The 15583-nt window shown below is 47.6% G+C and overlaps 1 protein-coding gene across 1 annotated transcript in view; it reads right to left on the bottom strand.

The window, feature by feature from the left end:
* Positions 1-1781: 1781 nt before the first annotated feature.
* Positions 1782-15583, bottom strand: part of PTDSS2 (phosphatidylserine synthase 2) — a 33246-nt gene continuing 19444 nt past the window's right edge. Inside the window, 9 exon segments of the mRNA XM_050334871.1 lie at positions 1782-2658; positions 3515-3700; positions 7815-7960; positions 9609-9691; positions 9694-9722; positions 10400-10518; positions 11408-11521; positions 13596-13646; positions 14461-14595. Of these exon segments, the coding sequence (XP_050190828.1) occupies positions 2514-2658; positions 3515-3700; positions 7815-7960; positions 9609-9691; positions 9694-9722; positions 10400-10518; positions 11408-11521; positions 13596-13646; positions 14461-14595 (1008 nt within the window). The 3' untranslated portion in view covers positions 1782-2513.

Here is a 15583-nt window from a genome sequence, read left to right on the forward strand (position 1 = left end):
AATGTTGCCTGAGTGGAGGGAGCTGCCTCTTCTGGCAGCCAAGGGTCCTTTCCATTGGGCTTCCTGGCCCTTCCTCTGGGTGCAGCTGGAAAAGAGCAGGCTATGGTCCTTTCCCAGCTCCCAAGCTTCCTCTGCATCCCCAGTGATGTGGCAGGGTGTCCCCTCCAGGGCACAGCCCAGGATCCAGAATTCTCCTGCAGGGCTCCAGTCTCAGGGCAAAGGTGACCCCCCTGAGCTGTTCTGAACAGGATGGAGTTGGGAAGAGGTTTGGAAATCTCCCAAGGCCCCATCTGGGCCTGGATTTATCCAGCCTCACACAGGCAGCAACTCACCTACTAAACATTTCTCCCTTTTGAAGCCAACACTTTTACCTTTGGTCAGCATCATTATGAAGTCAGGCTGTAACCACAGGTGGGACAGACTTGTTCCAGCTTCCTGACCCAGGAGAGTTGGATACAGCTGTGTGTGGAAGGAGGAGCCTGCCACCTCTGCCCTCTTCAAAGGAATAGTCCTATTTTAGGCCACCCCAAACATCATTCCCATGAGGCCTGTTAGCTTCCTTTCACCTCCTCCCCATGAGGCTGCTTTGAGCACTTCAGGGTGATCACAGAGGGATTCTAAATCCAGGTGAGTTTGCAGTGATCAGAGCCCACCTTTTTCCCCTGAAAACTTGGACGTGTTCCTTACCTGGAGGCACAGCATCCAGCATCCATCCATTGTGCTGAGGGTGGGCACACAGCCCAAGCCCCATCAGACCCCCAGCTCCACGTGTGAGGTGACAAGAGGACCCAAGGGAACACATTTTCCCAGGGAACATGCTGCACACTGGGCTTTATTACACAGGCAGGATCCAGGCTATCCCTGGCAGCTGTCAGATGGATGCAGACAAGTCAGTGTTTCCCGTATTAGCTAAAAATCTCCAGGATGTTTCAGGCACAGCAGGGATTCCTCACCAGGTGGTGCCAGCGCAGGCCCTCTGGTGGGAGGGGTGCCCAGTAACAGGTCCCCCTGGGTTACCTGACCACCACCCCAACTGGTGATCCAAGAATTCCACACTGCCCACTTTTTATGGCTGGGAAGTACCTGGGACACTAAAACTGAGAAAAAAGCAGCTGTTGGTTGTCATTCCCATACAAGACCAAACCGGATCAAACGCACGGACGTTTGCCGGGCAGCGGCTCTGCAAGCTCCTGCCACTTCCAAAACCTGGGGTTACACCCTCGTAATTATACTGTGGCCTTCGTGTCATTTTCCTCTGGATAAACACTTCCCAGGGAGACACCCTTTGGCAGCCTGACTGGATCAGAGCATTTAAGCAGTGACAGGGTGACACCAGTGCCCAGGACAGCACTGCAAGGGCTCAAAGCAGACGGCACAGAATCCGTGCTCACTGGAGCTCTTACAGTTTGGAATAATGACCTGGGGAAAAAAAAAAAAAAAGGCAGCCCAGGTTTTCAATTCCTTTTCCAGGATGCTGAGTCACCAGCGGGAACACTGCCTGGCTCAGGATGCTCAGAACCTCCCTGGCCACATTGCTTGGCCTGGGCCTGCTGCTGGCAGGGAGGTGGCACAGGGACAGAGGCCGGGTGTGGGACTGCAGGGAACAGCTTTTCCAGCTGGACTCAAGAGATTCCTCACTCTGGAGCTACCCCGGGAGGAACAGGATGAAGGGTGGCAGAGCTCGAGTATTGTCAGAGCCCAGGAGTGAGACCCTCCTGGTGAGGACACAAACCCAGCTGAGGACAAGGTAAATAACTTCAGACTGACGGAGCAACTCCCAGTTTCCACTTGTGACACATTTTACTCCGCAGAGTGAAGGCAGGTTGACCTTTCTCACTTCACCTTCCCTTACATTTAAGAGATGACCAAGACTAAAAGAGTAAATTAAAAATAAGAGCTAAGGGGAAGCTGCCTGTCTCCCCAGAGCTGTGATACACCACAAAACTACCACAGGCCGCTCCAGGACATCGGAAGTCAGTCAGATCCCCCGTGGAGGGGCTGGACCAGCAGTGCAGTGTGGTTCATCCTGTGCAAGGAGCAGCTTGGTCACAGGGCTCAGTCCACCTGCATTCCTCTCACCAAACACTTCACCCAATCCTCCTCCACAGCTCCAGGTAGTTTCAGTAGGAAGGAAAGAATCCGTTTCCCGTGCCTGGTCTCTGAAGTGTTCCTGATGCCCGAACGCCTCGTGGAACTCTCACAGTTCTCTGGGAACAGAGCAGCAGATCCCTGTGTGCTGTGCTCCGAGCCCCCCCATCTCCACACCTGGTTTAGAGGACACACAGCACCCACAGGAGGTCCTTGTTGTGCGGTGTTGGCTCTGACTTCCCTCCACACAGACCTTCTCCAGTGACATGAGGAGAAAGGGGGGTGTGTGTCCGTGTCATCCTTCCCCCAGGGGATTCCCACAGGCTGGAATGCTAACAATGACAATTAGGAGTTAGGATGAGGTTGGGACTGTGCCCCAGGCCTGCTCGAGCACCACGAGTTCCCGTCAGCCCCGTGGCTGCTGCTCAGAGTTTCCTCTCCCGGGGTTTGTTCCCATTGGGCTCATCCAGCAGTGCCGAGTGTCGGTCCCCGTTGCTCAGGCATTTGTCCTTCTCGTGCCTGTGCTCTTGCTTCTGCCGCCGGATCTCCTTGTACCGCAGGGTGATGTCCCTGCAGCAAACACACAGCACACAGTTCTAGCTTGCAGGACGAGCAGTAAGGAAGCCTGCCCTGAATGAAGCTCCCTTGGGATAACTCAACCCACTGGAGCCCTCGGCTCACATTTCTACACGTGCTGATGGCACTGAGCTACTGGAATTTTGTGTTTCTTGCTGGTGGCCTGGCTCTTCTCACCTCTGCCACAACACAACAGCCACTGCTGCCTCCTGCACACATCACCACAGCTCAAGGAATCATGGAATGGTTTGGGTGGGAAGGGACCTTAAAGCCCATCCAGTGCCACTCCTTGCCTTGGGACACCTTCCACTATCCCAGTTGCTCCAAGCCCCATCCAACCTGGCCTTGGACACTTCCAGGGATGGGGCAGCCACAGCTTCTCTGGGCAACCTGTGCCAGGGCCTCCCCACCTTCACAGGGAATAATTCCTTCCCAATATCCCACATAACTCTGGCACTGTGAAGCCATTTCCATTTCCCCTTGTCCTGTCACTCCACCTCCTCACATGCAGAGTCCCTCTCCAGCTTCCTTGTAGGTCCCTTCCAATACTGGAAGTCTACCAGTTCCTTGAGCCCTGTGCAGCTGCTTTCCATGGACTTGCTCAGAGCAGCATCCAAACCAAACACATCTCACTCGGCTCCCTTGTCCCAACACTGGCACAGCTCGGAAAACCACAGGCTGTTCTGGCAATGAAGCTGGAAACACCTCAGTCTGGTCTAACTTGAAGGGAAAATAAAACCCTGATTCCATTTCCCACTTCACACCAAGCGAGCCGCAGCCACCCGGGAGAGGAGGGGCTGTGGAACAAACCTCCCTAAACCCCAAATGCAGCACGTCCCACCCCACTCACCGGATGAAGAAGCGCCAGGCTGTCCAGGTGAGCACCAGGATAATCCCCAGGATCCAGCACTGGGTGATGTAGAAGGGCAGGGAGAGCGTGAGAGTGTAGGGATCGTACTTGACCACGATCAGGAACTCCGTGGCAGTAATAGCAGCAACCAGCCAGGCCTGCTGGCCCAGCTTCTTGTGGAACTTCCTGCAAAGGAAACACACAGATAAGACATTTCCTTGCTGTCAAATGAAGGATTCGGAGAAACCTCCATAAAAAGACAGCTGGGAGAGCAATTTCAGTCAGCTTTGCACAGTCCTGCAAGTCTAGTTTGGATCACACATGCATTAAGGCTGTGCAGGCTGACAACTTTCATGTTGGCGTTACTTTAGTTTCCTCTCAGGGGCTCTGAAAACACATGAAAAGTTAAACTGCATCCCCATACGATGCAGGGAAGTGTCCCCATGCTCGAGTAAATCCACATGAATCAATTATCTGACCAGCCTGAGACCAGCAGATGTTCAGGGTATGGTACTAAAGAGGAGCTCTGCCCCTGCCAGTTCCTCTGCAAGCATCAGCCACGCTGTCTCAAACATATTTAATCCTTCTGGGATTGCATTCTGAAACTTCATCTCTTCCCAAAAAAAGTATTCAGGGAGCTACCACTGCTGATCTTGGAATGAGTTTTAAAGGAAAAAAGGTTTAGTGACAACAGGCAAGATTCTGGGAGACCCAAGCACCATGTTTCGCTGCCAGGGCAAACCAGCCCTGGGATAAACATGTGATTCCCAGGTTTGTTTGGAGCAGGCCAGGAAAGCTGTGGAGTCCAGGGATGCCTGGGAGCAGTGCTGGAAGTTCTGCTGCAGCAGCACCAAGGCATCCACCCAGGGGCTCTGATGTAATGTAAGCTTGATTTTTTTCTACATAATGATCATTTTTCTGATTTGATTATGCTTCTGCCAGCAGTACAGAGTATAGCTTGTCTGAGGTGGCTGAAAACTAATGAACCTAAATTAAATAAATGGTATTTCTGGTTCAGGAAGTCACATACCCCTGGTGACAAAAAGGCTCTTTCACTTTAAAAACTAAAAATCTTACTTAACAAAATACTGAAAGTTAAATTTTTTTTTTGTATCCATCAGACATGTCTGTAGTCATTTACACCCACCAGATACCAGCCTGAAGTTAAAAAAAACAAAACAAAACAGAAAAAAAACCCACAAAACATACAGTTATATATAAAAAAAATCCATATAGTTATACATATATTATAGTTGGTAGGAATAGTTTTCATTTGTCTCTGTAAACAGTGAAATGGAAAAAGAAATGCCAAGTACCCCAAACAGCAAAGAAATATAGGACAGAAACTAAAATTTACTGCTGCAGTAGTAGAGAGTGATGGCTAAGTTTTATCATTACTTTATCTTGAAATACTAAAGGAAACTCTCACACAGCCTTTGCTGTAACCAATATTTATAGAAAAATGGAGTCTAGGAAAGGCATCAGCTGTATTCCTGGTTTCTAAAGAAGTAAAAGGTGATGGGAAGGTCTCAAGAAGCCTCATTCCAGGTAACAGCCTGCACTAGAAACCTGGGAAAGCTGCTGACCTGCACCAGGAGGATGTTCCCTCTTCCCTTATCCACACATGTCCTTTTGGGGTTTTTTCCCCTCAAGGCATCCATTCTGCTGCCTCTCGTATTCCCATTGCTCATATCTGTTCCCATCCCCTTGGACTGTCAGTGCCTGGGAAGGGATCTGAGCACAGAGATCCAACAGAGTTTTTCCTCCCTCTCCTGAATGCAGGGAGTCTATCTCCTCACAACACACACAGCTTCTTACCCACGAGGCCCAGAGTCATATTTGACACCAATGAACAGTTCAAACTACACCAAATCATCCAAATGCACTGGGAAAAATAGGAAATACATCAAGTGTGGGTGATTGCGGATGCAGAGAGGATGAGTGCATTCCATTTGAAAGGTCTCCTGCCTGGATCAGTTCGGATGAAAGGCTTCAGAATCTGCTCCAGGGAGTTCAGGTGGTTTGACAGATTAAATGGGCAAAGACCAGCCTTAACCAGTGGCAGAGAGATAAAAGGAAGCAGCAGATCTCTCCCTGGGAATTCCAGCTGTTCAGATGATGAGGGCAGTTTTCTGCTCTCCTTCTTCCTCTGCCACCAGGGGAACAGATGACAGACAGAATTAAAGGCAACCCCAACATAAGAGCCAGGCAGACCCTAAAGCTGCTGAGGAAGAGACCTGGTTTCCTGCCCTTCTACTCGTGGAAGACTTTAAAGAAAAACCCTTTTTTCACGTGATGAGCGAGATTAAAATTCCTGGCCTCTGTGCAGACTCCTTGGAAGCGACAGGAAGACTATAGAGAGGAATGTATGACAAGCTCAAACGCTGCAGACTGTTGCACCAGGACATACCTGGTCAGGAAGATTTCACACCTCCAGTCCTCAGGAACTCGGAAGCAGGGTGTGGATCAGCGTGGTATGTAAGGGCTGGAGGACAGCTTCACCCCTCCTCCTGGACTATGGCAATTCCACAGAGACTCCACTGGCACCATACTCAGCCCAAGGTCCTGCAAGCAAAGCCTCAGAACTGTCTGCAGATCCTCAGAATCCTGAGCGGGAAGAAGAGCCTTCATATTGGAATTTCACTGCTTTCTAGACCCAGTATTGCAGGGTTGGCTGAAGAGATCTCATCCATTTATTCCAGACAATCCTATCACCACCAGACATGGCAGTGAGCAAAGCTTCTGTCGAGGTCAGTGGAATATTCCAATCTCTGAGCATTAAGTTTCCAATAGGAAAAGGTCAGGAAGGTTTCCCATGTGTTGTTAGCTGGAAGCCTCTGGTACAGCCAGCTCTTCCCAGCAGTTTCTACCTACATAACCAAGGGAAGAATCCTAAATGATCCTGGGTTTAATATGACATGCAAGTGAAGCTGCTAAATGGGGGCAGATTTTCTCTGCCTGGATGGTCTGGAACACACAAAGGAATTGAAGGCTGGTTGCAAAATCCTCCACAGAGAAGGTACCAGGTAAGACCAGGTGCTCAGTTCTGCAGGACCAGCCCGATGTCAGCTCTGGGGGGCATCAAGCAGAGCCAGGAACCTCAGAATTTGGGGGCAGTTACCCACCACAAAACATGGCAGGAGGTGGTAGCAATGATGTGGATGTGCAGCTTGGGATGGGTTTCTCCAGCTCGTGGGAAGAACGGCACCAAACGGCACCAGGAATGAGGCACGGGTGACAGATGGCTCTCCTGAACTGCAGTGCTATGCCATGTGGCTGAACTGAGGGCAGAGGAGCTTTTACAACCCAAAAACAAGGCCCAGAAGACGAATGGAGCTAAGGAGAGGAGCTCAGCAGTGAGAGGCAGAGACCTCTTCTTACCTGTGAGTTGGAGGCACGTCCCAAACCAGTAGGTCCAAGGGCAGGGCAGCTGCCACTGCGGAATGTCCTGAAATCCGCCTAAGCAATGTGGGCTGGCCCTTCTTCCCAGTTCTAGGAGCCAAAGCCTTGCAAGGGAAACTGATCTTCAGAGAATGTTGGAACCCTAAATTCTGAACACAGACACTTTTTGTGTTGGTCAGCGACAGACAATGAACACCCCTGGAAGCCAGGTGTGGCCTCAGGCTTAGGATGTGGGCTCAGGCAGGTTGTGACATTAAAAGAAAAGGTGATATTTGAGAACAAAGCTTTCTCAGCTCTCACATGGTCTGCAGAAACAAAAGCAGCGAGGACAAATATGATGCTGGAGTGGGAACAGTCTGAAGAACATGCACTCTGTGTGTGGTGCTTCACCTGCAACACCTGCTACTGAGGGTCTCTGACCTGCAAGAGGATGCCAGGAGAGCTCCGGAGGGCCAGGGACCAGTGGGAACACAGCTCAAGGAGAGAAGTGCCTTTAGGAATCCCTTTTTTTTTTTTTTTTTTCAGTTTGGGCCTTGATGTCCTCAGAGGGCACGTCCAAGGACTGCAGTTCCTGGCTCTCAGTCTGGGATAGGAGCGCAACGCTGCCCTGCCCCCGAGCCAGTGGCACTCCAGCTCCTTCACACATTCCATTCTCCACAGAGAGACCCTTTATGAAACACTGAGTTTGGAACAGTGCACACAGAACGCCCTTAACAACAGCTGCCCTCTGACCAGGGAGAGTGGGACCTCCAAAACAAAGGAACACAAAGCAGATGCTTTGGGATTTAGGCCTTTTTGCCCCTGACAAGCTGCCTGAGATGGATGCCAACAAGCTGGAGCCAATTCCAAACAAAGCACGTGGAGCTGGACATGGGAAATACAGAGAGGTTGGGCTTACGGGTCGTCCATGAAGTCGTAGATCTCCCTCATGGCCACCCCTCCCACGTTCACAAAGAACACCAGGCGCAGCAGGACCAAATAGTGTTCTGGGGGCATCCACAGCACAAACTTCAGGTAAAACGTGTTCAGCTCTGCCAACAAAAACTGAGAGAAAGGACATCTTAATTACATTGAAAAAACCTCAGTGGATGGAGCCTGGAATCGCCCCCCTTTCCCAGTCCTGCTCAGTATCATTCTGAGTGAACCACCAGCAGCTTCAACAATCACCACCAACAGCTGGGTTTTAAACATTTTCTCTGTGTTGGAAGAGGCACTAAAAACAACAACAGAAAGCTGGGCAAGCGCTGCCTCAAATTTTGAGCAAGGTCCTGAACTTCAAATAAGGAGCAACAACTTCTCCTTCTGCTGTCATTTAAAATCTGGTTGATGAATAACAGACACGAGCTGCACATCCTTTGGTGGGGGGGAATCGGTTTGTGTTTTTTTACACAGTTGTGTAAATGTCACCCTTAAGCCAACTTGGGAAAATTGGTTATAAATTAAGAGCAAAGAGACACCAGCCTGTCACTTCAAAAGGAATGATAACAAAGGGCATTAAGCATTGCTTAAGCCAAAGGAGTGAGCCAAAACCTGAAGCTGCTTAGAAACCATCAGCTGAAGCTGAGTTTTGCTAAAAGAAACATAATCCCATGGTCCAGAATAAACCCACTGGAATCTCTCAGCTGCTGCAGCACCTAAACCTCAGTGTCTTCAGGGTGCAACCAGTAATCATTTGGGGAAACATCTGTTTTATTTAGTCACTCTTTTCCTTTTCCCACAAAGCAGGGGAGCCTCAGCAAGCCCGGTGTGCCATGTGAGCTTGGCCAATGTTTCCTGCAGCAGAGACCAGGCACTGTGAGCTTCTTCTAGCAAGTTCTGTATTAAAAATACAGAGGTATGTCCTGAGCCACAGCAAATGTTTAATGCCCTGTGTCACCGCAAGTGTCACGGGGTGGTTTTTAGTTAAATTTCATAGTTGCTGGGTTGAAACACGTTTGAGTTGCCCAGAGCAGAGCCAAGTGACATCCCATGGATGGCACAAAGGCCGAAGTCCCCTGGGCTGGGAAAGGGGCAGAAGTGGGCAAAAGACATTCAACCTGCCCCATTAACCCTCCCTATCAGTGTCATGTGGGTGATAACTTCTGTTTTCCAGTCACAGGTATGGATTCCTGGCGCTGCACTCCCACAAAACAAATCCAGCCACTCAGGTGCTAAGTGTTCAGTGAGACACAAAAAGACAAAAATCTAGGGTAATTGAATTATTTAAGCCTGTATAAAAATATTATTTATGTATATTATTATTAAAAAATTACACACTATATTTTAAATTATATATTATTATTAAAAATCTTATATTTTTAATTATTTAAGCCTGTATAAACATATTACCAGAGGCAGTACTGTGCTCCAGGAGCTTGAGTACAGCCCTTTCCAGCTGCATTGCTACCTGTACCTGCATAAAACTGAGTGAAACGAGCCCCTCACACCCCAAACCAATGCTTTTGGGGGCTGAAATATGTGCAGATCCCAGTTGGTACCGCTCACAGTGCCAGCAACAGCGTTCAGCAAATACCTGTGCCACGAATCCATTACCTGTCCCAGAGACACGGACACAGGCCTCAGTCCTGTGGGACTGGGAAGGGATCTCTTCTGGTCTCAGCTCCAAGAATATCACCTCCCAGGGGTGCAGCCCGAGTCACCCTGTGCCACAAACCAGGAAATCAGGGCAGAAGGGCCAGAGAGGTTTCCTCACCACAAAGATGATGCCACAAACGGCGAGCCATCTGCGCAGGCTGGACGCCGGTTTCCACTCGAACTTCACCCAACTGTAGGGGTGAACTGGAAGACAATTCTCTTCATTTTGCCCCTGAGAAAGAGCAAAACGTGATGGCAGGTTTAATAAAAAGCAGGTAAAAGACATCGAGCGGTGTTTCCATTTCAGACACCAAGTCAGGCCTGCAAAATGCCCACGTTTACTCCATCAGAATCACAGTTTAATGAGATTAACTCTGAGTTAGAGAAGCTTGTTATTTTAACTATCAATTTAAGCTTTAATACGCTATAGCCGCTGTTGTCAGCAGTTCTGCTCTGCTCAGCAAAGACACTGCAGAGCAGGATGGGTCATTACTGGGACATGACTACAAGGGATTTATTAAATTTTAATTCCCACTGTCCCAATTCCTGTGAAGTTCTGATTACCAGGGAATGCATGAAGACCAAGCAGATCCTTGCTGTGAATGAGAGTATGATCACAACTTGGATTCCTGCCTCTTCTTCAACAACTGCCTTAAATAAGCTCACTTCCACAGGATGCCCTCATTCGCAGACATCAGGACACACCGCTGTATTTCCACCAGGTCCATTCTCAAGTTAAATAAAACTCTCGAACAAGCCTCCCTGCAGCAATAAATCATTAGGTCCCCAAGCCATCTGAACACCCAGGAATTCTTTAACCCACGTGAAGCCAAACAGAACAACCAAGACCTGGAACACGGGCCCAAACTTTGTGCTGTGCCTGTGGAGTTCCTTCCCCCCCCAACTTACTTGTAGGTGGGAATGTTCCAGAGTCCTTGCCACTTGTATGTTTTCAAGGAAAGCCAGGAGAGAGTCTTCATCCCGCAGTAAATTCCTAATCCATTACATAGGATCACATCCATTATCCACTGGAAGGAGAAAACACACCATGATGCTGGGGAAGGAACAGGGAATTGCTACAGGTACAGTGCCCCTTTCAAAGGAGGGGGACACAGAGTGTTAATTCCAAAAGGTTTCCTGAAGGCAGAATAGCTTTGTTCGGTGTCTTCATACATAATGCATTGACTTTTATAAATACAGCCATGGAACAAATCATTCCGAGCTTGGGAAAGAGCTTTAACTGTAAAAGCCCAGGCAGACACGAGATCTGAGCCGTGTGCTCCGACTGCAGAGAATTCTGATCGCTCTGGTACCCATTTACATCTCACAGGAAAACAAAGCATAATTTAAAAAGGGTGTCCCTTTAAGCCTGAAGTCCCTCTGGGTTGGAAAAGTACACACAAACTGTATTTTAGGACAAGAATACAAACCATAACTTGCAACGACCACACAGCTCTTCAGTAAGGCCGAACATTTATCTCTTAAAATCTTTTTATAAACCAGAAACATTCCAGACACAGTAATATTTACTGCTCTCAGAAAGGAGAGGTTTGCAAAGGAGGAAGAGCTGCATAAAAACTACAGTGAGTTCTGGTTGTTGGTTGTTTTCCTAACAGGCAAGACAAATCGTCCTCCGAAACTTTATGCACCAAGTTTTTCTGAATTTCAGACTTTCTGTTTTGTACCCTCAGCAAATATTTGAAAGTGTTCAGCTTTAGATTCTTTCCCTGCTGTGAAATGAACCCAAACAAAACATTTACCATGTGCAAGGGCTCGAAACCCACAAAATTACAGAAACAGTGGCAAAAAGGCTACAAAACACACACAGACATGATCCAATTCAGCTCTCACCACTTCCTACCCCTCCCTATAAAATATATATATTCCCATTTAAACCCTAGTCCTTGTGGTACGTACATGATCCCACCAGCATTCACTGAAGTTTGGGAGCTGGTGTTCCAGGCTGTACTCCAGGAACTCAAACATGACACTGATGATCATGCACATCCACCAGTCCCGAATCATCAACGTCTAAAGGCAGGAAAAGAAAAAAAAGCCTTTCAAACACCCACAACAGCTGCTCAAAACCACCCCAAAAACGACCTGCACACCAGAGAGGGAGCAGAACTAGACACTGCTTACCTTAATGCCCTTTAGAAACCTAAATAACAGAGCATTCCATAAATCCCAGTCAGACTCTGCTCAGATTTAGAGTTTTGCAACAGTGCATGAAACATTCTCACTTTTTATTTCCCTAGTTTCCAAACTTCTGGCCTCAGAACACAAAAGGACAGATGTGGTGTGGGTTTTTTACCGTTTTTTTCTTTTACCAGTACAGCTGAAAATCTTGTCTCCAGCATTCAGAAAAGGATCAGGAAACTCAGGACAATTTGATTTCCGCGCTGTGATGGTCCCGGAAAGCCAAACGCTCACAGGCCTCTCAACTTTGCACATATTCAGCACAAGAGACAAAGACACTGAGGGAGATTAACTCTCACCCGGCCAAAACCAGCACAGAAATGCAGATGATGGCATAAATTCCAGCCCATGAAAGAGCAGAGACAGTAAGATGGGATTCAGCAGGAAGGGAATCAGTTAAGTGCAAGGAATTGCTGGGTGCTCCACCATCACAGGCAGCAAGGCTCCAACACTGCTCAAAAAAGGCTTTTTCAGAGCCTTTTCGTGGGATCTAGATTACTCCAAAGCCAAAATAATTTCTGATGAATGAGGCACATTCATTCCCAATATTGCCAGTATTCCCAGTATTGGTGGCTTTTGAGATCTGGGGAAAAACCCAAACCCATGCCCACCCTCTATTTACTGGGACAACACACTCAACCGTCAGCTAGTAAGAGAGAAATATGTTAGTATTTAACATATTTAACAGGTAAGCATGTTGTGACCCAGAGGAAATCCAGCAGCCAGTTTCCTCCCAGCTGAGCAGCCCAGGAACAAACCCCTGGAGGGGTCACCTCAACCATGGCTGCAGGAACAGCCTCTTTGACAAAAGCCAGGCTTCTTCCAGACCAAGACAAGAATAGCTCCACTGGCATATGGAATTCCATCCCATTCCAGTGCCTCAGGAATGTGTTACTACTCCCCTTATGTCTTGTTACCAGGCACTTACAATTTAGGCATCATGGCAGGTTTTTTTTCACAATTTAGGCATTTTTCCTCAGTGTAATTTATTTGTAAAAATAACCACAGAACGTAACTGAAATGTTATTTTGACATTTAAGTTTCTAATTTGTTTCTCTTGGATAAGAAAGATCCAAGTTTTCCAAATTTACAACTCAGTTCATTAACAGAACAAGCCACCAACAAGCTGAAGTCCAGGTCTCCCCGTGCCGAGCAAACTCACCTTTGCCTATAGGGGAAACCTCAAACCAACCCAAACCACTCCCAGAACACATCTGCACTTTTGAAATGGAAACACAAAACAACATCCCTAGCTTGTTTTTAAGACAGCTGAGCTCTGTCAGATTGTTATTTATGGTGGGTTTGTGGGTAAAAACCCACACAAGGTCTGCAGGGGGCAAAATAATCAAGTGAGTTAGTAAGTCTGCTCTAGTTTAAAAAAGATAATATTTAGAACCAAAATAACCAGCAAACCACGTGCTGAATGTTTTGCAAGAGACAAGCACAGTTGGAATTTCTTCCACAGTTGGTTGATACTGACTTAAAAAGTAACAAGAATTAAATCACTGCCCATTTAATGGTTTAAAATCCTGATTTGATGCCACTGGGAAAGCAGCAGTAGCAGCCTATCATAACAAACGAGTGTTTGGGAACAGCAGACTGTCCCTGCCTGTCCCATACTCCACTTCCAAAGGTCAGCCCAGTATTTCTTGCCACAGAAATAAAGGTCTTTATTGATCTGCCCCAGAATGAATCCCAGTGCAGGAGGGAGCCTGCCCTTGTAACACAGCTTTGGCAAGGAATGAGGTGGCCCAACACGGGCAGGAGAAAGGGGGGGGGGAGGAAAGGGGGAAAAAAGGCTTTTCATGTGTTCCAAACACAGCCTGGGACAACCAACCAAAGCCTGTCTGGCACCACCAAAGAAGCAGCAGTGAGGCTTTAAGCGTAAGAGAAGAGTCATCCTTACCTTCAGGTACCAGCCAAAGAAGTGAGCAGGAACAAATCCATCCAGCTTGTCCTGGAATCCAAGAACAGAGTGTAGGTCACTACATTACAAAAACAGTCATGTTTTTGGTTTTTTTTTTATTTCTCAAAGAAAAATGCAGCCATGAACTTCTGTTGTTTCACACATAAACACTTGATGGATTTTAGGAGTTTTTGTTCCCAAGAACAGGGATGAAACAAGTTAAGACAGCAATTTTATGGGGCAGAAATTGAGATTAGGATGGTATTGGTAGAGCAGAGACCACCTCTTTAATGTTGAACGTCCTGTTCCTTGCCTGATGAGGGGACAGAAGCAATCAGAGAGCTGTAAATAACCATAATTGCTTTGCCCTTGAATTTCAACTCTTCTGTCTGCCAGCAAAAACCAACAACCTGATGGTTCCTGGCACTCAGAAAAGTGCAGTTTATGTTGCTGGAGCAACCTGGCTTAGTGGAAAGTACCCCTGCCCAGGGCAAGGAGCTGGAAATACATCATCTTTAAGGTCTTTTCCAACCCAAACCATTCTGGGATGAATTTTGTGCCTCAAGGTGACCGAGTAGAAGACTCTTTGAGCACCCAAAGAAATCTGAACTCTGAGTGGAAAATTTGACATCAGTAACCCGAGAAAGAAGGGCTGTTAAACACTTCACCCCTGGGCAATCAGGATCCAAGGACACATCTCCATCTGATGGACAGGGAAGGTCAAGAGAAGGGAAATAAGGCAGCTGAAGAGTCAGTTGTGGCCTGTGCTCTGACTCAACACTCAGACAACTCCCCGCTGCACTTTGAAGAGCTCAATGAAGCAACCTTTTAACAAAAAAACAGACTCACTGAGTTTGTTCCTTACCCAGATGTTGTGAAAGGGATCCGTTTCATTGCCAGGGTCATAAATAAGGCAGTTGCCCCCATAGTCTCTTTCTGGCAGAGGAACCCCTAAATGTGGGTCAATGTACTTCATAAACTTCCTCCCATCCTGCACAGTCTGCAAAGGAGAAGAGAAACAAGGAGTCCATATGAAGGATCCGTGCACAGAAGGTATAAAGAGAATTAAGATCAACGACGACCTTCAAATTGATCTTTTGGCAAACCCGTCGCGCAACAACCCTTGAAACACATCCAGGTTTTGAAGCCTCACACATACACCTGACTTTGAGCCTCTCCACTCCTACACAGTGAGGGAAAAATGCCTACAGAATGACCTTACTATTTCTTAAAGGTCAGAAATCAGTGATCCTTAACCCTGCTCCCCTAAGGCACTGCTCTGAGCCACCCCATCCCTCCCAAAACCTCCACATAGCTCATCCTTCCCAACACCACAGTAAAGGATGTATGACAGGCTGGAAGGAAACAGCAAGAAGAAATTACCCAAATGACCAAAACCTATAAAAATTTGCCTGCAGATCAGCCACATGTTTGCTGAGCATTAATTTCCCAACAAAATTGCTCAGTAGTTGCGGTCAGGGTTTCACCCCACAAGCACTGGGGCATCCGTGACAGGTGGCAAAGCAGGACAAGGCCAACATTAATTGATAGAGTAACAATAAAATTATAGAATAAGCCCACTGAGACAAGTCTCAGCCACGAGCCAGCTTGTATTTTGCTGTAAGGAAGTTCAGTCACCTGCAGACTCAGCAGAATTTAACCTTATTTAAACCTGGGCAGGGCAATGATGTATATTTAGAAAGAGCTGAGCAACACCAGGGAGTTCCTTCACCACTAAATCTCTAGTGACACCACAGGTTGCCAGAGGAAGGCAGAGCCATTCCAGGCTTTCTACTGGAGTTCACAACTGCACCAGTACAGGCAAGCAGAACAAGAAATGTTGGAACCAAAGGAAATCTCTGACAAGCTGGAAAGAGTTTGATCAATATTGAAACCTTGTTTGCACATCAGAGGCCCTACTCCAGCAGCAGGCAGATCCCACACATCCCAATTCCAGCCCCACTTCCTCAAGTGATGTGGCCTCTAAA

This window comes from Myiozetetes cayanensis, unplaced genomic scaffold (assembly GCF_022539395.1).
Source record: "Myiozetetes cayanensis isolate MyiCay16 unplaced genomic scaffold, myiCay2020 scf6-25, whole genome shotgun sequence".
NCBI lineage: Eukaryota > Metazoa > Chordata > Aves > Passeriformes > Tyrannidae > Myiozetetes > Myiozetetes cayanensis.